Source organism: Paramormyrops kingsleyae, chromosome 3, assembly GCF_048594095.1.
Source record: "Paramormyrops kingsleyae isolate MSU_618 chromosome 3, PKINGS_0.4, whole genome shotgun sequence".
In the NCBI taxonomy this organism is placed as follows: Eukaryota; Metazoa; Chordata; class Actinopteri; order Osteoglossiformes; family Mormyridae; genus Paramormyrops; species Paramormyrops kingsleyae.
In genome coordinates this window covers 43,625,297-43,650,901 of record NC_132799.1, presented here as the reverse complement: position 1 = coordinate 43,650,901, position 25,605 = coordinate 43,625,297, and the positions used below count along the sequence as shown (strand labels likewise).

At 42.3% G+C, this 25,605-nt stretch overlaps 1 protein-coding gene across 1 annotated transcript; it reads left to right on the top strand.

Moving 5' to 3' along the window:
• Positions 1-24,874, top strand: LOC140588347 (uncharacterized). The gene is made up of 4 exons (XM_072710364.1): positions 1-49; positions 1,694-2,316; positions 23,913-24,453; positions 24,822-24,874. The coding sequence occupies exons 1-3, from the start codon at positions 37-39 to the stop codon at positions 24,429-24,431; spliced, it is 1,155 nt and encodes a 384-aa protein (XP_072566465.1). The 5' UTR covers positions 1-36; the 3' UTR covers positions 24,432-24,453; positions 24,822-24,874.
• Positions 24,875-25,605: the final 731 nt, after the last annotated feature.

Sequence of the window (25,605 nt, the reverse complement as noted above, 5' to 3'; positions counted from 1 at the left end):
CTGCACAAGAGGCCCATGCGCTTCTGACTGGATTCCATGTTTTTACGCTGTAAGTTACATTTTTATTTTAACATAATTAGAAGATGCCGCAGGAAAATATTAGTCAGTTACTTAATAAATGACCAAAAAGTAGTTGAATAGGACAGCTGGCCAACGTGTCTGTGTGCTTCCACTGACTGGCACCCTGACATATAATGATTTTTAACAACGAGGGGGAGAAATTCATACAGTAAATTAGTTAACAATAATTAGTAATCACGTATAGTTCTCATTTATCATAATGTAAAATTCAATAACCTTTTCTGACTATTAATCTGCACAATTTAATAATTTAATTAATATTACCTAATTTGTTTATCATTTTCTGCAATCACTGTGCGTTTAAGCAAGTTTTAAAACTAGCTGTGAAATTGTTGATGCTGTTGTTGATCTGAATGTTGCTGACAGAGCCTTAGGATACGTCTCTATACACATGAGTGAGGGGATGGATGCACTATTCTATGGAGGCCTCTGAAGAGAAAAAAATTATCCCAATTTTATATTGAGAGGGATGGTTAATTCCTTTTTAATGCAGACAACGTTAAAAGTCCCTGTTCTGCCGTTGATCTTTTGCATGCATGCTATCATGTATTAGTTTACTCTGTATTTTGATCACATGTCAAACTAAAGAATTTTTGGTTGTATTTTTGTTCCTAATTTTGAAGTAATTGTAAAATAAAAATGTTGTTCTTTTCCGCCGCCATGCTTCGTCTTACTTGTGAAGGTTATACTTGCATTGAACTTGCTTTGTAGACAGTAAGATCCTGCCGGCATTAATTCTCCACTGTGTGGTAATTTTGAGAAATTGCGCACGTTTCTTATCCCGTCAGAATCGGTAAAACTAACGCCATGCGAATGTGTCTTAGCGCAGAGTTTAAAATATTTACGGTTTCCGGTCAATGAAGGCAGTTTGAAATAAAACAAAAACGGTTAAACTTTCTGGATGCGCAAACTCTCGCTCTTGGCAAAATGGTGCAGATAGTTGAGATAAAGGACTGTTACTCGATGAGATTTCGAATCCATCACTCCTTAAATGTGGAGAACATGGATCCAGAAGGTATTAATGATTATAGTGATTAAATGATAATAAAGTTGTAGCTCCCGGTATGTGACAGACGAAATGAACGGCCAAGTCTGCATTGGCCTAATGCTTGTTAGTTTTGAGGTAAAGCTGATAAGTAACACCTTTGGTTTTCGAGGTAAAATAACCGACCTGTTGAAAAATTCAACTTTTATCTACAGAAACGAATGTATTTTGAACTGCAAACGGATACATTGGAAGCAGAGTTTTAAAATGAGAAAATGTAACGATGTGATAGGAAATGCCATTCGTTATACTCCCCTTCTGTCTCCCATTCTTGCTCATCTTGTTTAAATAATAAGAAAATGAAAAGCAAGATCACTGTTAGTGACAAAAGTGCAGGACTAAATGTGTTTCATTTAATATTTATTCATTTGGATATGTGTGAGAGTAAGCGTATGCATGGATCTTGTCTTCTGGTTTAGCTTTCTTAGCTTTATCGGTAATTCACATTATTTCATTTATCTGACAATCTGAAGCCCATGGACTCATTTTAAACTGATTTTGTAGTAGAGTATTTATCCAGTTATTGTCATGTTCTTATATATCTCTCTGTGTTCCATTTTGTCCCAGTTCATGAGTTTGTGGAGGACAAGTTCATCTCCATTCTGGTCGTGAACTTCGAGAGGAGCCCACTGACCATGGAGAACTTGCTGTCTCTGGCCCTCAGTGTCCCTTCATTTTATTGGCGGCTCACTGGGGAGGAGTTGGATCCCAGCCTATTGCACGTAGCAACTGCACGGCTGCAAGTGGTACATCATGGTACAGAGACTGGTGTCCAGCATGGGGATGGAGAATCACCAGCTGAGGAGGATGACCATTACAGACAGGAGCTGCCATCACCCAGCTCTAGAAGGGAGGCTTCCCCTGCAGCTCCAGCATCCACGACTGAGGATGCTAATGGGCTTCCTGAGGCTCTCCCCTTGGCCTGGGGTGAAGATGAGCCCTCATCTCCATCCTTATCTGTGGCTTCTGACACTCAACCTGGAAGTCAGATTGAGCCAGAACATGCTGAGCCCTCCAGCTCCACCTTCTGGATCCCTGTGGGCCCTAACAGCACATGGCAGCAGCTTGAGATCGAAGGCCGCAACTACCTGCGGAAGCTGGATGAGCTCAGCATCCCCGAGGGACTCTGGGGCATTACGGACTACGGTGATGACCACACCGTGGTCATGTCCGTGCATGTCTCCGTGCATGTGAGCAGTTCTCTGCGAACATGGGGCGTGAGGCAGGAGGAGAGGCCTCCTCAGAGGCCCGCTGGCACCAGTCAGAGGAAGCGCAAGGCCGAGCCCGACGACACCAGCGGCTCAAGTTCTCCTCCACCGCACAAGAGGCCCATGCGCTTCTGACTGGATTCCATGTTTTTACGCTGTAAGTTACATTTTTATTTCAACATAATTAGAAGATCCCGCAGGAAAATATTAGTCAGTTACTTAATAAATGACCAAAAAGTAGTTGAATAGGACAGCTGGCCAACGTGTCTGTGTGCTTCCACTGACTGGCACCCTGACATATAATGATTTTTAACAACGAGGGGGAAAAATTCATACAGTAAATTAGTTAACAATAATTAGTAATCAAGTATAGTTCTCATTTATCATAATGTAAAATTCAATAACCTTTTCTGACTATTAATCTGCACAATTTAATAATTTAATTAATATTACCTAATTTGTTTATCATTTTCTGCAATCACTGTGCGTTTAAGCAAGTTTTAAAACTAGCTGTGAAATTGTTGATGCTGTTGTTGATCTGAATGTTGCTGACAGAGCCTTAGGATACGTCTCTATACACATGAGTGAGGGGATGGATGCACTATTCTATGGAGGCCTCTGAAGAGAAAAAAATTATCCCAATTTTATATTGAGAGGGATGGTTAATTCCTTTTTAATGCAGACAACGTTAAAAGTCCCTGTTCTGCCGTTGATCTTTTGCATGCATGCTATCATGTATTAGTTTACTCTGTATTTTGATCACATGTCAAACTAAAGAATTTTTGGTCATATTTTTGTTCCTAATTTTGAAGTAATTGTAAAATAAAAATGTTGTTCTTTTCCGCCGCCATGCTTCGTCTTACTTGTGAAGGTTATACTTGCATTGAACTTGCTTTGTAGACAGTAAGATCCTGCCGGCATTAATTCTCCACTGTGTGGTAATTTTGAGAAATTGCGCACGTTTCTTATCCCGTCAGAATCGGTAAAACTAACGCCATGCGAATGTGTCTTATCGCAGAGTTTAAAATATTTACGGTTTCCGGTCAATGAAGGCAGTTTGAAATAAAACAAAAACGGTTAAACTTTCTGGATGCGCAAACTCTCGCTCTTGGCAAAATGGTGCAGATAGTTGAGATAAAGGACTGTTACTCGATGAGATTTCGAATCCATCACTCCTTAAACGTGGAGAACATGGATCCAGAAGGTATTAATGATTATAGTGATTAAATGATAATAAAGTTGTAGCTCCCAGTATGTGACAGACGAAATGAACGGCCAAGTCTGCATTGGCCTAATGCTTGTTAGTCTTGAGGTAAAGCTGATAAGTAACACCTTTGGTTTTCGAGGTAAAATAACCGACCTGTTGAAAAATTCAACTTTTATCTACAGAAACGAATGTATTTTGAACTGCAAACGGATACATTGGAAGCAGAGTTTTAAAATGAGAAAATGTAACGATGTGATAGGAAATGCCATTCGTTATACTCCCCTTCTGTCTCCCATTCTTGCTCATCTTGTTTAAATAATAAGAAAATGAAAAGCAAGATCACTGTTAGTGACAAAAGTGCAGGACTAAATGTGTTTCATTTAATATTTATTCATTTGGATATGTGTGAGAGTAAGCGTATGCATGGATCTTGTCTTCTGGTTTAGCTTTCTTAGCTTTATCGGTAATTCACATTATTTCATATATCTGACAATCTGAAGCCCATGGACTCATTTTAAACTGATTTTGTAGTAGAGTATTTATCCAGTTATTGTCATGTTCTTATATATCTCTCTGTGTTCCATTTTGTCCCAGTTCATGAGTTTGTGGAGGACAAGTTCATCTCCATTCTGGTCGTGAACTTCGAGAGGAGCCCACTGACCATGGAGAACTTGCAGTCTCTGGCCCTCAGTGTCCCTTCATTTTATTGGCGGCTCACTGGGGAGGAGTTGGATCCCAGCCTATTGCACGTAGCAACTGCACGGCTGCAAGTGGTACATCATGGTACAGAGACTGGTGTCCAGCATGGGGATGGAGAATCACCAGCTGAGGAGGATGACCATTACGTACAGGAGCTGCCATCACCCAGCTCTAGAAGGGAGGCTTCCCCTGCAGCTCCAGCATCCACGACTGAGGATGCTAATGGGCTTCCTGAGGCTCTCCCCTTGGCCTGGGGTGAAGATGAGCCCTCATCTCCATCCTTATCTGTGGCTTCTGACACTCAACCTGGAAGTCAGATTGAGCCAGAACATGCTGAGCCCTCCAGCTCCACCTTCTGGATCCCTGTGGGCCCTAACAGCACATGGCAGCAGCTTGAGATCGAAGGCCGCAACTACCTGCGGAAGCTGGATGAGCTCAGCATCCCCGAGGGACTCTGGGGCATTACGGACTACGGTGATGACCACACCGTGGTCATGTCCGTGCATGTCTCCGTGCATGTGAGCAGTTCTCTGCGAACATGGGGCGTGAGGCAGGAGGAGAGGCCTCCTCAGAGGCCCGCTGGCACCAGTCAGAGGAAGCGCAAGGCCGAGCCCGACGACACCAGCGGCTCAAGTTCTCCTCCACCGCACAAGAGGCCCATGCGCTTCTGACTGGATTCCATGTTTTTACGCTGTAAGTTACATTTTTATTTCAACATAATTAGAAGATCCCGCAGGAAAATATTAGTCAGTTACTTAATAAATGACCAAAAAGTAGTTGAATAGGACAGCTGGCCAACGTGTCTGTGTGCTTCCACTGACTGGCACCCTGACATATAATGATTTTTAACAACGAGGGGGAAAAATTCATACAGTAAATTAGTTAACAATAATTAGTAATCAAGTATAGTTCTCATTTATCATAATGTAAAATTCAATAACCTTTTCTGACTATTAATCTGCACAATTTAATAATTTAATTAATATTACCTAATTTGTTTATCATTTTCTGCAATCACTGTGCGTTTAAGCAAGTTTTAAAACTAGCTGTGAAATTGTTGATGCTGTTGTTGATCTGAATGTTGCTGACAGAGCCTTAGGATACGTCTCTATACACATGAGTGAGGGGATGGATGCACTATTCTATGGAGGCCTCTGAAGAGAAAAAAATTATCCCAATTTTATATTGAGAGGGATGGTTAATTCCTTTTTAATGCAGACAACATTAAAAGTCCCTGTTCTGCCGTTGATCTTTTGCATGCATGCTATCATGTATTAGTTTACTCTGTATTTTGATCACATGTCAAACTAAAGAATTTTTGGTCGTATTTTTGTTCCTAATTTTGAAGTAATTGTAAAATAAAAATGTTGTTCTTTTCCGCCGCCATGCTTCGTCTTACTTGTGAAGGTTATACTTGCATTGAACTTGCTTTGTAGACAGTAAGATCCTGCCGGCATTAATTCTCCACTGTGTGGTAATTTTGAGAAATTGCGCACGTTTCTTATCCCGTCAGAATCGGTAAAACTAACGCCATGCGAATGTGTCTTAGCGCAGAGTTTAAAATATTTACGGTTTCCGGTCAATGAAGGCAGTTTGAAATAAAACAAAAACGGTTAAACTTTCTGGATGCGCAAACTCTCGCTCTTGGCAAAATGGTGCAGATAGTTGAGATAAAGGACTGTTACTCGATGAGATTTCGAATCCATCACTCCTTAAACGTGGAGAACATGGATCCAGAAGGTATTAATGATTATAGTGATTAAATGATAATAAAGTTGTAGCTCCCGGTATGTGACAGACGAAATGAACGGCCAAGTCTGCATTGGCCTAATGCTTGTTAGTCTTGAGGTAAAGCTGATAAGTAACACCTTTGGTTTTCGAGGTAAAATAACCGACCTGTTGAAAAATTCAACTTTTATCTACAGAAACAAATGTATTTTGAACTGCAAATGGATACATTGGAAGCAGAGTTTTAAAATGAGAAAATGTAACGATGTGATAGGAAATGCCATTCGTTATACTCCCCTTCTGTCTCCCATTCTTGCTCATCTTGTTTAAATAATAAGAAAATGAAAAGCAAGATCACTGTTAGTGACAAAAGTGCAGGACTAAATGTGTTTCATTTAATATTTATTCATTTGGATATGTGTGAGAGTAAGCGTATGCATGGATCTTGTCTTCTGGTTTAGCTTTCTTAGCTTTATCGGTAATTCACATTATTTCATTTATCTGACAATCTGAAGCCCATGGACTCATTTTAAACTGATTTTGTAGTAGAGTATTTATCCAGTTATTGTCATGTTCTTATATATCTCTCTGTGTTCCATTTTGTCCCAGTTCATGAGTTTGTGGAGGACAAGTTCATCTCCATTCTGGTCGTGAACTTCGAGAGGAGCCCACTGACCATGGAGAACTTGCTGTCTCTGGCCCTCAGTGTCCCTTCATTTTATTGGCGGCTCACTGGGGAGGAGTTGGATCCCAGCCTATTGCACGTAGCAACTGCACGGCTGCAAGTGGTACATCATGGTACAGAGACTGGTGTCCAGCATGGGGATGGAGAATCACCAGCTGAGGAGGATGACCATTACAGACAGGAGCTGCCATCACCCAGCTCTAGAAGGGAGGCTTCCCCTGCAGCTCCAGCATCCACGACTGAGGATGCTAATGGGCTTCCTGAGGCTCTCCCCTTGGCCTGGGGTGAAGATGAGCCCTCATCTCCATCCTTATCTGTGGCTTCTGACACTCAACCTGGAAGTCAGATTGAGCCAGAACATGCTGAGCCCTCCAGCTCCACCTTCTGGATCCCTGTGGGCCCTAACAGCACATGGCAGCAGCTTGAGATCGAAGGCCGCAACTACCTGCGGAAGCTGGATGAGCTCAGCATCCCCGAGGGACTCTGGGGCATTACGGACTACGGTGATGACCACACCGTGGTCATGTCCGTGCATGTCTCCGTGCATGTGAGCAGTTCTCTGCGAACATGGGGCGTGAGGCAGGAGCAGAGGCCTCCTCAGAGGCCCGCTGGCACCAGTCAGAGGAAGCGCAAGGCCGAGCTCGACGACACCAGCGGCTCAAGTTCTCCTCCACCGCACAAGAGGCCCATGCGCTTCTGACTGGATTCCATGTTTTTACGCTGTAAGTTACATTTTTATTTCAACATAATTAGAAGATCCCGCAGGAAAATATTAGTCAGTTACTTAATAAATGACCAAAAAGTAGTTGAATAGGACAGCTGGCCAACGTGCCTGTGTGCTTCCACTGACTGGCACCCTGACATATAATGATTTTTAACAACGAGGGGGAAAAATTCATACAGTAAATTAGTTAACAATAATTAGTAATCAAGTATAGTTCTCATTTATCATAATGTAAAATTCAATAACCTTTTCTGACTATTAATCTGCACAATTTAATAATTTAATTAATATTACCTAATTTGTTTATCATTTTCTGCAATCACTGTGCGTTTAAGCAAGTTTTAAAACTAGCTGTGAAATTGTTGATGCTGTTGTTGATCTGAATGTTGCTGACAGAGCCTTAGGATACGTTTCTATACACATGAGTGAGGGGATGGATGCACTATTCTATGGAGGCCTCTGAAGAGAAAAAAATTATCCCAATTTTATATTGAGAGGGATGGTTAATTCCTTTTTAATGCAGACAACGTTAAAAGTCCCTGTTCTGCCGTTGATCTTTTGCATGCATGCTATCATGTATTAGTTTACTCTGTATTTTGATCACGTCAAACTAAAGAATTTTTGGTCGTATTTTTGTTCCTAATTTTGAAGTAATTGTAAAATAAAAATGTTGTTCTTTTCCGCCACCATGCTTCGTCTTACTTGTGAAGGTTATACTTGCATTGAACTTGCTTTGTAGACAGTAAGATCCTGCCGGCATTAATTCTCCACTGTGTGGTAATTTTGAGAAATTGCGCACGTTTCTTATCCCGTCAGAATCGGTAAAACTAACGCCATGCGAATGTGTCTTAGCGCAGAGTTTAAAATATTTACGGTTTCCGGTCAATGAAGGCAGTTTGAAATAAAACAAAAACGGTTAAACTTTCTGGATGCGCAAACTCTCGCTCTTGGCAAAATGGTGCAGATAGTTGAGATAAAGGACTGTTACTCGATGAGATTTCGAATCCATCACTCCTTAAACGTGGAGAACATGGATCCAGAAGGTATTAATGATTATAGTGATTAAATGATAATAAAGTTGTAGCTCCCGGTATGTGACAGACGAAATGAACGGCCAAGTCTGCATTGGCCTAATGCTTGTTAGTCTTGAGGTAAAGCTGATAAGTAACACCTTTGGTTTTCGAGGTAAAATAACCGACCTGTTGAAAAATTCAACTTTTATCTACAGAAACGAATGTATTTTGAACTGCAAACGGATACATTGGAAGCAGAGTTTTAAAATGAGAAAATGTAACGATGTGATAGGAAATGCCATTCGTTATACTCCCCTTCTGTCTCCCATTCTTGCTCATCTTGTTTAAATAATAAGAAAATGAAAAGCAAGATCACTGTTAGTGACAAAAGTGCAGGACTAAATGTGTTTCATTTAATATTTATTCATTTGGATATGTGTGAGAGTAAGCGTATGCATGGATCTTGTCTTCTGGTTTAGCTTTCTTAGCTTTATCGGTAATTCACATTATTTCATATATCTGACAATCTGAAGCCCATGGACTCATTTTAAACTGATTTTGTAGTAGAGTATTTATCCAGTTATTGTCATGTTCTTATATATCTCTCTGTGTTCCATTTTGTCCCAGTTCATGAGTTTGTGGAGGACAAGTTCATCTCCATTCTGGTCGTGAACTTCGAGAGGAGCCCACTGACCATGGAGAACTTGCAGTCTCTGGCCCTCAGTGTCCCTTCATTTTATTGGCGGCTCACTGGGGAGGAGTTGGATCCCAGCCTATTGCACGTAGCAACTGCACGGCTGCAAGTGGTACATCATGGTACAGAGACTGGTGTCCAGCATGGGGATGGAGAATCACCAGCTGAGGAGGATGACCATTACGTACAGGAGCTGCCATCACCCAGCTCTAGAAGGGAGGCTTCCCCTGCAGCTCCAGCATCCACGACTGAGGATGCTAATGGGCTTCCTGAGGCTCTCCCCTTGGCCTGGGGTGAAGATGAGCCCTCATCTCCATCCTTATCTGTGGCTTCTGACACTCAACCTGGAAGTCAGATTGAGCCAGAACATGCTGAGCCCTCCAGCTCCACCTTCTGGATCCCTGTGGGCCCTAACAGCACATGGCAGCAGCTTGAGATCGAAGGCCGCAACTACCTGCGGAAGCTGGATGAGCTCAGCATCCCCGAGGGACTCTGGGGCATTACGGACTACGGTGATGACCACACCGTGGTCATGTCCGTGCATGTCTCCGTGCATGTGAGCAGTTCTCTGCGAACATGGGGCGTGAGGCAGGAGGAGAGGCCTCCTCAGAGGCCCGCTGGCACCAGTCAGAGGAAGCGCAAGGCCGAGCCCGACGACACCAGCGGCTCAAGTTCTCCTCCACCGCACAAGAGGCCCATGCGCTTCTGACTGGATTCCATGTTTTTACGCTGTAAGTTACATTTTTATTTCAACATAATTAGAAGATCCCGCAGGAAAATATTAGTCAGTTACTTAATAAATGACCAAAAAGTAGTTGAATAGGACAGCTGGCCAACGTGTCTGTGTGCTTCCACTGACTGGCACCCTGACATATAATGATTTTTAACAACGAGGGGGAAAAATTCATACAGTAAATTAGTTAACAATAATTAGTAATCAAGTATAGTTCTCATTTATCATAATGTAAAATTCAATAACCTTTTCTGACTATTAATCTGCACAATTTAATAATTTAATTAATATTACCTAATTTGTTTATCATTTTCTGCAATCACTGTGCGTTTAAGCAAGTTTTAAAACTAGCTGTGAAATTGTTGATGCTGTTGTTGATCTGAATGTTGCTGACAGAGCCTTAGGATACGTCTCTATACACATGAGTGAGGGGATGGATGCACTATTCTATGGAGGCCTCTGAAGAGAAAAAAATTATCCCAATTTTATATTGAGAGGGATGGTTAATTCCTTTTTAATGCAGACAACGTTAAAAGTCCCTGTTCTGCCGTTGATCTTTTGCATGCATGCTATCATGTATTAGTTTACTCTGTATTTTGATCACATGTCAAACTAAAGAATTTTTGGTCGTATTTTTGTTCCTAATTTTGAAGTAATTGTAAAATAAAAATGTTGTTCTTTTCCGCCGCCATGCTTCGTCTTACTTGTGAAGGTTATACTTGCATTGAACTTGCTTTGTAGACAGTAAGATCCTGCCGGCATTAATTCTCCACTGTGTGGTAATTTTGAGAAATTGCGCACGTTTCTTATCCCGTCAGAATCGGTAAAACTAACGCCATGCGAATGTGTCTTAGCGCAGAGTTTAAAATATTTACGGTTTCCGGTCAATGAAGGCAGTTTGAAATAAAACAAAAACGGTTAAACTTTCTGGATGCGCAAACTCTCGCTCTTGGCAAAATGGTGCAGATAGTTGAGATAAAGGACTGTTACTCGATGAGATTTCGAATCCATCACTCCTTAAACGTGGAGAACATGGATCCAGAAGGTATTAATGATTATAGTGATTAAATGATAATAAAGTTGTAGCTCCCGGTATGTGACAGACGAAATGAACGGCCAAGTCTGCATTGGCCTAATGCTTGTTAGTCTTGAGGTAAAGCTGATAAGTAACACCTTTGGTTTTCGAGGTAAAATAACCGACCTGTTGAAAAATTCAACTTTTATCTACAGAAACGAATGTATTTTGAACTGCAAACGGATACATTGGAAGCAGAGTTTTAAAATGAGAAAATGTAACGATGTGATAGGAAATGCCATTCGTTATACTCCCCTTCTGTCTCCCATTCTTGCTCATCTTGTTTAAATAATAAGAAAATGAAAAGCAAGATCACTGTTAGTGACAAAAGTGCAGGACTAAATGTGTTTCATTTAATATTTATTCATTTGGATATGTGTGAGAGTAAGCGTATGCATGGATCTTGTCTTCTGGTTTAGCTTTCTTAGCTTTATCGGTAATTCACATTATTTCATATATCTGACAATCTGAAGCCCATGGACTCATTTTAAACTGATTTTGTAGTAGAGTATTTATCCAGTTATTGTCATGTTCTTATATATCTCTCTGTGTTCCATTTTGTCCCAGTTCATGAGTTTGTGGAGGACAAGTTCATCTCCATTCTGGTCGTGAACTTCGAGAGGAGCCCACTGACCATGGAGAACTTGCAGTCTCTGGCCCTCAGTGTCCCTTCATTTTATTGGCGGCTCACTGGGGAGGAGTTGGATCCCAGCCTATTGCACGTAGCAACTGCACGGCTGCAAGTGGTACATCATGGTACAGAGACTGGTGTCCAGCATGGGGATGGAGAATCACCAGCTGAGGAGGATGACCATTACGTACAGGAGCTGCCATCACCCAGCTCTAGAAGGGAGGCTTCCCCTGCAGCTCCAGCATCCACGACTGAGGATGCTAATGGGCTTCCTGAGGCTCTCCCCTTGGCCTGGGGTGAAGATGAGCCCTCATCTCCATCCTTATCTGTGGCTTCTGACACTCAACCTGGAAGTCAGATTGAGCCAGAACATGCTGAGCCCTCCAGCTCCACCTTCTGGATCCCTGTGGGCCCTAACAGCACATGGCAGCAGCTTGAGATCGAAGGCCGCAACTACCTGCGGAAGCTGGATGAGCTCAGCATCCCCGAGGGACTCTGGGGCATTACGGACTACGGTGATGACCACACCGTGGTCATGTCCGTGCATGTCTCCGTGCATGTGAGCAGTTCTCTGCGAACATGGGGCGTGAGGCAGGAGGAGAGGCCTCCTCAGAGGCCCGCTGGCACCAGTCAGAGGAAGCGCAAGGCCGAGCCCGACGACACCAGCGGCTCAAGTTCTCCTCCACCGCACAAGAGGCCCATGCGCTTCTGACTGGATTCCATGTTTTTACGCTGTAAGTTACATTTTTATTTCAACATAATTAGAAGATCCCGCAGGAAAATATTAGTCAGTTACTTAATAAATGACCAAAAAGTAGTTGAATAGGACAGCTGGCCAACGTGTCTGTGTGCTTCCACTGACTGGCACCCTGACATATAATGATTTTTAACAACGAGGGGGAAAAATTCATACAGTAAATTAGTTAACAATAATTAGTAATCAAGTATAGTTCTCATTTATCATAATGTAAAATTCAATAACCTTTTCTGACTATTAATCTGCACAATTTAATAATTTAATTAATATTACCTAATTTGTTTATCATTTTCTGCAATCACTGTGCGTTTAAGCAAGTTTTAAAACTAGCTGTGAAATTGTTGATGCTGTTGTTGATCTGAATGTTGCTGACAGAGCCTTAGGATACGTCTCTATACACATGAGTGAGGGGATGGATGCACTATTCTATGGAGGCCTCTGAAGAGAAAAAAATTATCCCAATTTTATATTGAGAGGGATGGTTAATTCCTTTTTAATGCAGACAACGTTAAAAGTCCCTGTTCTGCCGTTGATCTTTTGCATGCATGCTATCATGTATTAGTTTACTCTGTATTTTGATCACATGTCAAACTAAAGAATTTTTGGTCGTATTTTTGTTCCTAATTTTGAAGTAATTGTAAAATAAAAATGTTGTTCTTTTCCGCCGCCATGCTTCGTCTTACTTGTGAAGGTTATACTTGCATTGAACTTGCTTTGTAGACAGTAAGATCCTGCCGGCATTAATTCTCCACTGTGTGGTAATTTTGAGAAATTGCGCACGTTTCTTATCCCGTCAGAATCGGTAAAACTAACGCCATGCGAATGTGTCTTAGCGCAGAGTTTAAAATATTTACGGTTTCCGGTCAATGAAGGCAGTTTGAAATAAAACAAAAACGGTTAAACTTTCTGGATGCGCAAACTCTCGCTCTTGGCAAAATGGTGCAGATAGTTGAGATAAAGGACTGTTACTCGATGAGATTTCGAATCCATCACTCCTTAAACGTGGAGAACATGGATCCAGAAGGTATTAATGATTATAGTGATTAAATGATAATAAAGTTGTAGCTCCCGGTATGTGACAGACGAAATGAACGGCCAAGTCTGCATTGGCCTAATGCTTGTTAGTCTTGAGGTAAAGCTGATAAGTAACACCTTTGGTTTTCGAGGTAAAATAACCGACCTGTTGAAAAATTCAACTTTTATCTACAGAAACGAATGTATTTTGAACTGCAAACGGATACATTGGAAGCAGAGTTTTAAAATGAGAAAATGTAACGATGTGATAGGAAATGCCATTCGTTATACTCCCCTTCTGTCTCCCATTCTTGCTCATCTTGTTTAAATAATAAGAAAATGAAAAGCAAGATCACTGTTAGTGACAAAAGTGCAGGACTAAATGTGTTTCATTTAATATTTATTCATTTGGATATGTGTGAGAGTAAGCGTATGCATGGATCTTGTCTTCTGGTTTAGCTTTCTTAGCTTTATCGGTAATTCACATTATTTAATTTATCTGACAATCTGAAGCCCATGGACTCATTTTAAACTGATTTTGTAGTAGAGTATTTATCCAGTTATTGTCATGTTCTTATATATCTCTCTGTGTTCCATTTTGTCCCAGTTCATGAGTTTGTGGAGGACAAGTTCATCTCCATTCTGGTCGTGAACTTCGAGAGGAGCCCACTGACCATGGAGAACTTGCTGTCTCTGGCCCTCAGTGTCCCTTCATTTTATTGGCGGCTCACTGGGGAGGAGTTGGATCCCAGCCTATTGCACGTAGCAACTGCACGGCTGCAAGTGGTACATCATGGTACAGAGACTGGTGTCCAGCATGGGGATGGAGAATCACCAGCTGAGGAGGATGACCATTACAGACAGGAGCTGCCATCACCCAGCTCTAGAAGGGAGGCTTCCCCTGCAGCTCCAGCATCCACGACTGAGGATGCTAATGGGCTTCCTGAGGCTCTCCCCTTGGCCTGGGGTGAAGATGAGCCCTCATCTCCATCCTTATCTGTGGCTTCTGACACTCAACCTGGAAGTCAGATTGAGCCAGAACATGCTGAGCCCTCCAGCTCCACCTTCTGGATCCCTGTGGGCCCTAACAGCACATGGCAGCAGCTTGAGATCGAAGGCCGCAACTACCTGCGGAAGCTGGATGAGCTCAGCATCCCCGAGGGACTCTGGGGCATTACGGACTACGGTGATGACCACACCGTGGTCATGTCCGTGCATGTCTCCGTGCATGTGAGCAGTTCTCTGCGAACATGGGGCGTGAGGCAGGAGGAGAGGCCTCCTCAGAGGCCCGCTGGCACCAGTCAGAGGAAGCGCAAGGCCAAGCCCGACGACACCAGCGGCTCAAGTTCTCCTCCACCGCACAAGAGGCCCATGCGCTTCTGACTGGATTCCATGTTTTTACGCTGTAAGTTACATTTTTATTTCAACATAATTAGAAGATCCCGCAGGAAAATATTAGTCAGTTACTTAATAAATGACCAAAAAGTAGTTGAATAGGACAGCTGGCCAACGTGTCTGTGTGCTTCCACTGACTGGCACCCTGACATATAATGATTTTTAACAACGAGGGGGAAAAATTCATACAGTAAATTAGTTAACAATAATTAGTAATCAAGTATAGTTCTCATTTATCATAATGTAAAATTCAATAACCTTTTCTGACTATTAATCTGCACAATTTAATAATTTAATTAATATTACCTAATTTGTTTATCATTTTCTGCAATCACTGTGCGTTTAAGCAAGTTTTAAAACTAGCTGTGAAATTGTTGATGCTGTTGTTGATCTGAATGTTGCTGACAGAGCCTTAGGATACGTCTCTATACACATGAGTGAGGGGATGGATGCACTATTCTATGGAGGCCTCTGAAGAGAAAAAAATTATCCCAATTTTATATTGAGAGGGATGGTTAATTCCTTTTTAATGCAGACAACGTTAAAAGTCCCTGTTCTGCCGTTGATCTTTTGCATGCATGCTATCATGTATTAGTTTACTCTGTATTTTGATCACATGTCAAACTAAAGAATTTTTGGTCGTATTTTTGTTCCTAATTTTGAAGTAATTGTAAAATAAAAATGTTGTTCTTTTCCGCCGCCATGCTTCGTCTTACTTGTGAAGGTTATACTTGCATTGAACTTGCTTTGTAGACAGTAAGATCCTGCCGGCATTAATTCTCCACTGTGTGGTAATTTTGAGAAATTGCGCACGTTTCTTATCCCGTCAGAATCGGTAAAACTAACGCCATGCGAATGTGTCTTAGCGCAGAGTTTAAAATATTTACGGTTTCCGGTCAATGAAGGCAGTTTGAAATAAAACAAAAACGGTTAAACTTTCTGGATGCGCAAACTCTCGCTCTTGGCAAAATGGTGCAGATAGTTGAGATAAAGGACTGTTACTCGATGAGATTTCGAATCCATCACTCCTTAAACGTGGAGAACATGGATCCAGAAGGTATTAATGATTATAGTGATTAAATGATAATAAAGTTGTAGCTCCCGGTATGTGACAGACGAAATGAACGGCCAAGTCTGCATTGGCCTAATGCTTGTTAGTCTTGAGGTAAAGCTGATAAGTAACACCTTTGGTTTTCGAGGTAAAATAACCGACCTGTTGAAAAATTCAACTTTTATCTACAGAAACGAATGTATTTTGAACTGCAAACGGATACATTGGAAGCAGAGTTTTAAAATGAGAAAATGTAACGATGTGATAGGAAATGCCATTCGTTATACTCCCCTTCTGTCTCCCATTCTTGCTCATCTTGTTTAAATAATAAGAAAATGAAAAGCAAGATCACTGTTAGTGACAAAAGTGCAGGACTAAATGTGTTTCATTTAATATTTATTCATTTGGATATGTGTGAGAGTAAGCGTATGCATGGATCTTGTCTTCTGGTTTAGCTTTGTTAGCTTTATCGGTAATTCACATTATTTCATTTATCTGACAATCTGAAGCCCATGGACTCATTTTAAACTGATTTTGTAGTAGAGTATTTATCCAGTTATTGTCATGTTCTTATATATCTCTCTGTGTTCCATTTTGTCCCAGTTCATGAGTTTGTGGAGGACAAGTTCATCTCCATTCTGGTCGTGAACTTCGAGAGGAGCCCACTGACCATGGAGAACTTGCTGTCTCTGGCCCTCAGTGTCCCTTCATTTTATTGGCGGCTCACTGGGGAGGAGTTGGATCCCAGCCTATTGCACGTAGCAACTGCACGGCTGCAAGTGGTACATCATGGTACAGAGACTGGTGTCCAGCATGGGGATGGAGAATCACCAGCTGAGGAGGATGACCATTACAGACAGGAGCTGCCATCACCCAGCTCTAGAAGGGAGGCTTCCCCTGCAGCTCCAGCATCCACGACTGAGGATGCTAATGGGCTTCCTGAGGCTCTCCCCTTGGCCTGGGGTGAAGATGAGCCCTCATCTCCATCCTTATCTGTGGCTTCTGACACTCAACCTGGAAGTCAGATTGAGCCAGAACATGCTGAGCCCTCCAGCTCCACCTTCTGGATCCCTGTGGGCCCTAACAGCACATGGCAGCAGCTTGAGATCGAAGGCCGCAACTACCTGCGGAAGCTGGATGAGCTCAGCATCCCCGAGGGACTCTGGGGCATTACGGACTACGGTGATGACCACACCGTGGTCATGTCCGTGCATGTCTCCGGGCATGTGAGCAGTTCTCTGCGAACATGGGGCGTGAGGCAGGAGCAGAGGCCTCCTCAGAGGCCCGCTGGCACCAGTCAGAGGAAGCGCAAGGCCGAGCCCGACGACACCAGCGGCTCAAGTTCTCCTCCACCGCACAAGAGGCCCATGCGCTTCTGACTGGATTCCATGTTTTTACGCTGTAAGTTACATTTTTATTTCAACATAATTAGAAGATCCCGCAGGAAAATATTAGTCAGTTACTTAATAAATGACCAAAAAGTAGTTGAATAGGACAGCTGGCCAACGTGTCTGTGTGCTTCCACTGACTGGCACCCTGACATATAATGATTTTTAACAACGAGGGGGAAAAATTCATACAGTAAATTAGTTAACAATAATTAGTAATCAAGTATAGTTCTCATTTATCATAATGTAAAATTCAATAACCTTTTCTGACTATTAATCTGCACAATTTAATAATTTAATTAATATTACCTAATTTGTTTATCATTTTCTGCAATCACTGTGCGTTTAAGCAAGTTTTAAAACTAGCTGTGAAATTGTTGATGCTGTTGTTGATCTGAATGTTGCTGACAGAGCCTTAGGATACGTCTCTATACACATGAGTGAGGGGATGGATGCACTATTCTATGGAGGCCTCTGAAGAGAAAAAAATTATCCCAATTTTATATTGAGAGGGATGGTTAATTCCTTTTTAATGCAGACAACGTTAAAAGTCCCTGTTCTGCCGTTGATCTTTTGCATGCATGCTATCATGTATTAGTTTACTCTGTATTTTGATCACGTCAAACTAAAGAATTTTTGGTCGTATTTTTGTTCCTAATTTTGAAGTAATTGTAAAATAAAAATGTTGTTCTTTTCCGCCGCCATGCTTCGTCTTACTTGTGAAGGTTATACTTGCATTGAACTTGCTTTGTAGACAGTAAGATCCTGCCGGCATTAATTCTCCACTGTGTGGTAATTTTGAGAAATTGCGCACGTTTCTTATCCCGTCACAATCGGTAAAACTAACGCCATGCGAATGTGTCTTAGCGCAGAGTTTAAAATATTTACAGTTTCCGGTCAATGAAGGCAGTTTGAAATAAAACAAAAACGGTTAAACTTTCTGGATGCGCAAACTCTCGCTCTTGGCAAAATGGTGCAGATAGTTGAGATAAAGGACTGTTACTCGATGAGATTTCGAATCCATCACTCCTTAAACGTGGAGAACATGGATCCAGAAGGTATTAATGATTATAGTGATTAAATGATAATAAAGTTGTAGCTCCCGGTATGTGACAGACGAAATGAACGGCCAAGTCTGCATTGGCCTAATGCTTGTTAGTCTTGAGGTAAAGCTGATAAGTAACACCTTTGGTTTTCGAGGTAAAATAACCGACCTGTTGAAAAATTCAACTTTTATCTACAGAAACGAATGTATTTTGAACTGCAAACGGATACATTGGAAGCAGAGTTTTAAAATGAGAAAATGTAACGATGTGATAGGAAATGCCGTTCGTTATACTCCCCTTCTGTCTCCCATTCTTGCTCATCTTGTTTAAATAATAAGAAAATGAAAAGCAAGATCACTGTTAGTGACAAAAGTGCAGGACTAAATGTGTTTCATTTAATATTTATTCATTTGGATATGTGTGAGAGTAAGCGTATGCATGGATGTTGTCTTCTGGTTTAGCTTTCTTAGCTTTATCGGTAATTCACATTATTTCATTTATCTGACAATCTGAAGCCCATGGACTCATTTTAAACTGATTTTGTAGTAGAGTATTTATCCAGTTATTGTCATGTTCTTATATATCTCTCTGTGTTCCATTTTGTCCCAGTTCATGAGTTTGTGGAGGACAAGTTCATCTCCATTCTGGTCGTGAACTTCGAGAGGAGCCCACTGACCATGGAGAACTTGCAGTCTCTGGCCCTCAGTGTCCCTTCATTTTATTGGCGGCTCACTGGGGAGGAGTTGGATCCCAGCCTATTGCACGTAGCAACTGCACGGCTGCAAGTGGTACATCATGGTACAGAGACTGGTGTCCAGCATGGGGATGGAGAATCACCAGCTGAGGAGGATGACCATTACGGACAGGAGCTGCCATCACCCAGCTCTAGAAGGGAGGCTTTCCCTGCAGCTCCAGCATCCACGACTGAGGATGCTAATGGGCTTCCTGAGGCTCTCCCCTTGGCCTGGGGTGAAGATGAGCCCTCATCTCCATCCTTATCTGTGCCTTCTGACACTCAACCTGGAAGTCAGATTGAGCCAGAACATGCTGAGCCCTCCAGCTCCACCTTCTGGATCCCTGTGGGCCCTAACAGCACGTGGCAGCAGCTTGAGATCGAAGGCCGCAACTACCTGCGGAAGCTGGATGAGCTCAGCATCCCCGAGGGACTCTGGGGCATTACGGACTACGGTGATGACCACACCGTGCTCATGTCCGTGCATGTCTCCGTGCATGTGAGCAGTTCTCTGCGAACATGGGGCGTGAGGCAGGAGGAGAGGCCTCCTCAGAGGCCCGCTGGCACCAGTCAGAGGAAGCGCAAGGCCGAGCCCGACGACACCAGCGGCTCAAGTTCTCCTCCACCGCACAAGAGGCCCATGCGCTTCTGACTGGATTCCATGTTTTTACGCTGTAAGTTACATTTTTGTTTCAACATAATTAGAAGATCCCGCAGGAAAATATTAGCCAGTTACTTAATAAATGACCAAAAAGTAGTTGAATAGGACAGCTGGCCAACGTGTCTGTGTGCTTTCACTGACTGGCACCCTGACATATAATGATTTTTAACAACGAGGGGGAAAAATTCATACAGTAAATTAGTTAACAATAATTAGTAATCAAGTATAGTTCTCATTTATCATAATGTAAAATTCAATAACCTTTTCTGACTATTAATCTGCACAATTTAATAATTTAATTAATATTACCTAATTTGTTTATCATTTTCTGCAATCACTGTGCGTTTAAGCAAGTTTTAAAACTAGCTGTGAAATTGTTGATGCTGTTGTTGATCTGAATGTTGCTGACAGAGCCTTAGGATACGTCTCTATACACATGAGTGAGGGGATGGATGCACTATTCTATGGAGGCCTCTGAAGAGAAAAAAATTATCCCAATTTTATATTGAGAGGGATGGTTAATTCCTTTTTAATGCAGACAACGTTAAAAGTCCCTGTTCTGCCGTTGATCTTTTGCATGCATGCTATCATGTATTAGTTTACTCTGTATTTTGATCACATGTCAAACTAAAGAATTTTTGGTCATATTTTTGTTCCTAATTTTGAAGTAATTGTAAAATAAAAATGTTGTTCTTTTCCGCCGCCATGCTTCGTCTTACTTGTGAAGGTTATACTTGCATTGAACTTGCTTTGTAGACAGTAAGATCCTGCCGGCATTAATTCTCCACTGTGTGGTAATTTTGAGAAATTGCGCACGTTTCTTATCCCGTCAGAATCGGTAAAACTAACGCCATGCGAATGTGTCTTAGCGCAGAGTTTAAAATATTTACGGTTTCCGGTCAATGAAGGCAGTTTGAAATAAAACAAAAACGGTTAAACTTTCTGGATGCGCAAACTCTCGCTCTTGGCAAAATGGTGCAGATAGTTGAGATAAAGGACTGTTACTCGATGAGATTTCGAATCCATCACTCCTTAAACGTGGAGAACATGGATCCAGAAGGTATTAATGATTATAGTGATTAAATGATAATAAAGTTGTAGCTCCCGGTATGTGACAGACGAAATGAACGGCCAAGTCTGCATTGGCCTAATGCTTGTTAGTCTTGAGGTAAAGCTGATAAGTAACACCTTTGGTTTTCGAGGTAAAATAACCGACCTGTTGAAAAATTCAACTTTTATCTACAGAAACGAATGTATTTTGAACTGCAAACGGATACATTGGAAGCAGAGTTTTAAAATGAGAAAATGTAACGATGTGATAGGAAATGCCGTTCGTTATACTCCCCTTCTGTCTCCCATTCTTGCTCATCTTGTTTAAATAATAAGAAAATGAAAAGCAAGATCACTGTTAGTGACAAAAGTGCAGGACTAAATGTGTTTCATTTAATATTTATTCATTTGGATATGTGTGAGAGTAAGCGTATGCATGGATGTTGTCTTCTGGTTTAGCTTTCTTAGCTTTATCGGTAATTCACATTATTTCATTTATCTGACAATCTGAAGCCCATGGACTCATTTTAAACTGATTTTGTAGTAGAGTATTTATCCAGTTATTGTCATGTTCTTATATATCTCTCTGTGTTCCATTTTGTCCCAGTTCATGAGTTTGTGGAGGACAAGTTCATCTCCATTCTGGTCGTGAACTTCGAGAGGAGCCCACTGACCATGGAGAACTTGCAGTCTCTGGCCCTCAGTGTCCCTTCATTTTATTGGCGGCTCACTGGGGAGGAGTTGGATCCCAGCCTATTGCATGTAGCAACTGCACGGCTGCAAGTGGTACATCATGGTACAGAGACTGGTGTCCAGCATGGGGATGGAGAATCACCAGCTGAGGAGGATGACCATTACGGACAGGAGCTGCCATCACCCAGCTCTAGAAGGGAGGCTTTCCCTGCAGCTCCAGCATCCACGACTGAGGATGCTAATGGGCTTCCTGAGGCTCTCCCCTTGGCCTGGGGTGAAGATGAGCCCTCATCTCCATCCTTATCTGTGGCTTCTGACACTCAACCTGGAAGTCAGATTGAGCCAGAACATGCTGAGCCCTCTAGCTCCACCTTCTGGATCCCTGTGGGCCCTAACAGCACGTGGCAGCAGCTAGAGATCGAAGGCCGCAACTACCTATGGAAGCTGGATGTGCTCAGCATCCCCGAGGGACTCTGGGGCATTACGGACTATGGTGATGACCACGCCGTGGTCGTCTCCGTGCATGTGAGCAGTTCTCTGCGAACATGGGGCATGAGGCAGGAGGAGAGGCCTCCTCAGAGGCCCGCTGGCACCAGTCAGAGGAAGCGCAAGGCCGAGCCCGACGACACCAGCGGCTCAAGTTCTCCTCCACCGCACAAGAGGGCCATGCGCTTCTGACTGGATTCCATGTTTTTATGCTGTAAGTTACATTTTTATTTCAACATAATTAGAAGATCCCGCAGGAAAATATTAGTCAGTTACTTAATAAATGACCAAAAAGTAGTTGAATAGGACAGCTGGCCAACGTGTCTGTGTGCTTCCACTGACTGGCACCCTGACATATAATGATTTTTAACAACGAGAGGGAAAAATTCATACAGTAAATTAGTTAACAATAATTAGTAATCAAGTATAGTTCTCATTTATCATAATGTAAAATTCAATAACCTTTTCTGACTATTAATCTGCACAATTTAATAATTTAATTAATATTACCTAATTTGTTTATCATTTTCTGCAATCACTGTGCGTTTAAGCAAGTTTTAAAACTAGCTGTGAAATTGTTGATGCTGTTGTTGATCTGAATGTTGCTGACAGAGCCTTAGGATACGTCTCTATACACATGAGTGAGGGGAGGGATGCACTATTCTATGGAGGCCTCTGAAGAGAAAAAAATTATCCCAATTTTATATTGAGAGGGATGGTTAATTCCTTTTTAATGCAGACAACGTTAAAAGTCCCTGTTCTGCCGTTGATCTTTTGCATGCATGCTATCATGTATTAGTTTACTCTGTATTTTGATCACATGTCAAACTAAAGAATTTTTGGTCGTATTTTTGTTCCTAATTTTGAAGTAATTGTAAAATAAAAATGTTGTTCTTTTCCGCCGCCATGCTTCGTCTTACTTGTGAAGGTTATGCTTGCATTGAACTTGCTTTGTAGACAGTAAGATCCTGCCGGCATTAATTCTCCACTGTGTGGTAATTTTGAGAAATTGCGCACGTTTCTTATCCCGTCAGAATCGGTAAAACTAACGCCATGCGAATGTGTCTTAGCGCAGAGTTTAAAATATTTACGGTTTCCGGTCAATGAAGGCAGTTTGAAATAAAACAAAAACGGTTAAACTTTCTGGATGCGCAAACTCTCGCTCTTGGCAAAATGGTGCAGATAGTTGAGATAAAGGACTGTTACTCGATGAGATTTCGAATCCATCACTCCTTAAACGTGGAGAACATGGATCCAGAAGGTATTAATGATTATAGTGATTAAATGATAATAAAGTTGTAGCTCCCGGTATGTGACAGACGAAATGAACGGCCAAGTCTGCATTTGCCTAATGCTTGTTAGTCTTGAGGTAAAGCTGATAAGTAACACCTTTGGTTTTCGAGGTAAAATAACCGACCTGTTGAAAAATTCAACTTTTATCTACAGAAACAAATGTATTTTGAACTGCAAACGGATACATTGGAAGCAGAGTTTTAAAATGAGAAAATGTAACGATGTGATAGGAAATGCCATTCGTTATACTCCCCTTCTGTCTCCCATTCTTGCTCATCTTGTTTAAATAATAAGAAAATGAAAAGCAAGATCACTGTTAGTGACAAAAGTGCAGGACTAAATGTGTTTCATTTAATATTTATTCATTTGGATATGTGTGAGAGTAAGCGTATGCATGGATCTTGTCTTCTGGTTTAGCTTTCTTAGCTTTATCGGTAATTCACATTATTTCATATATCTGACAATCTGAAGCCCATGGACTCATTTTAAACTGATTTTGTAGTAGAGTATTTATCCAGTTATTGTCATGTTCTTATATATCTCTCTGTGTTCCATTTTGTCCCAGTTCATGAGTTTGTGGAGGACAAGTTCATCTCCATTCTGGTCGTGAACTTCGAGAGGAGCCCACTGACCATGGAGAACTTGCTGTCTCTGGCCCTCAGTGTCCCTTCATTTTATTGGCGGCTCACTGGGGAGGAGTTGGATCCCAGCCTATTGCACGTAGCAACTGCACGGCTGCAAGTGGTACATCATGGTACAGAGACTGGTGTCCAGCATGGGGATGGAGAATCACCAGCTGAGGAGGATGACCATTACGGACAGGAGCTGCCATCACCCAGCTCTAGAAGGGAGGCTTCCCCTGCAGCTCCAGCATCCACGACTGAGGATGCTAATGGGCTTCCTGAGGCTCTCCCCTTGGCCTGGGGTGAAGATGAGCCCTCATCTCCATCCTTATCTGTGGCTTCTGACACTCAACCTGGAAGTCAGATTGAGCCAGAACATGCTGAGCCCTCCAGCTCCACCTCCTGGATCCCTGTGGGCCCTAACAGCACGTGGCAGCAGCTTGAGATCGAAGGCCGCAACTACCTGCGGAAGCTGGATGAGCTCAGCATCCCCGAGGGACTCTGGGGCATTACGGACTACGGTGATGACCACACCGTGCTCATGTCCGTGCATGTCTCCGTGCATGTGAGCAGTTCTCTGCGAACATGGGGCGTGAGGCAGGAGGAGAGGCCTCCTCAGAGGCCCGCTGGCACCAGTCAGAGGAAGCGCAAGGCCGAGCCCGACGACACCAGCGGCTCAAGTTCTCCTCCACCGCACAAGAGGCCCATGCGTTTCTGACTGGATTCCATGTTTTCACGCTGTAAGTTACATTTTTATTTCAACATAATTAGAAGATCCCGCAGGAAAATATTAGTCAGTTACTTAATAAATGACCAAAAAGTAGTTGCTGCAGTATATATTCCATAAATTTACTGCAGTTTTATGAGTCCTTATAAAGTAATAACTGTAAGCGTTCTTTAAGTATGAAAGAGTTTAGTACACCTGCAGCGGACGGGCACGCGTCCCCATAATTATAACTTTAGGTTACATTTCTGCATGACTTAGTATTCAGTAAGTACCAGGTAGTGTTGGGTGGTACTCACGTCTCGTATTTACCATTTATATCAGTCTTCAAAGTCTTTAGATAATTAAGGTTGGTCTTGGTTGTTTTCTTGCCTGGAGAAACAGACTTTTGATGCCATGACGCCACAGCAGCACAACAGCTGTCAGTACGGTGGAGGTAAGAGTTTGAAACGTTCATCAGCCTCTCAGCCACGCATCTCGCCTGGATACGGGATTCAGCTTTTATTCTTCTGTATTACTCCCTAAGTCCCTCACTCTGCACAATCTCTATACCGTTTGCTTTATAGGAGGGAGGAGCAGCACAAATGCAGCTGACAGACGTAAAGCCATGTGCTGGCAGCAGATGCTTCGCACCCCTTAATAGCGGATCTGTTGCTGGTAAGACTGTCTGTGCTGCCTGGCATCTCAGTAACCAGGTGAAACTGGCAAGGTAAGGATCATATTGTGTTGAGTTTGTGAGTTTCCTGTGTGTAAAGACAGTTTTAGGGTCAGTATGGAGCCTGGCACAGGCATGAGCTGGGGAGACGTGACCAAAGACTCATTCACAGTCTGCACTGTTACTCTTGTGTGTCTTTTCATTCAAATCTCTTCCCCACAGTGTCCATCATCTTGAGCAGCACCGGCTGTGATTTAGCATGAAGGATGCCTGTTCAGTTTTCCACCTGAACAAGTGCCCTCTGGACCCAGGTGTGCACTACATGAGCACTTTATGTTCCTGACTCCTTATCAGCGTTTACATTTACATTCTCAGCCAGTATTTAATCTGTAAAGTTCCACTCGGTGAGATTTATACAGACACGAATAAAGAGCACAGTCAAAGGATGTTTTTGCTTCTGCCTCATTTAACAGGCTATTCCCAATTTCCCTCTGGGTCTGTGTTTTCACCTCT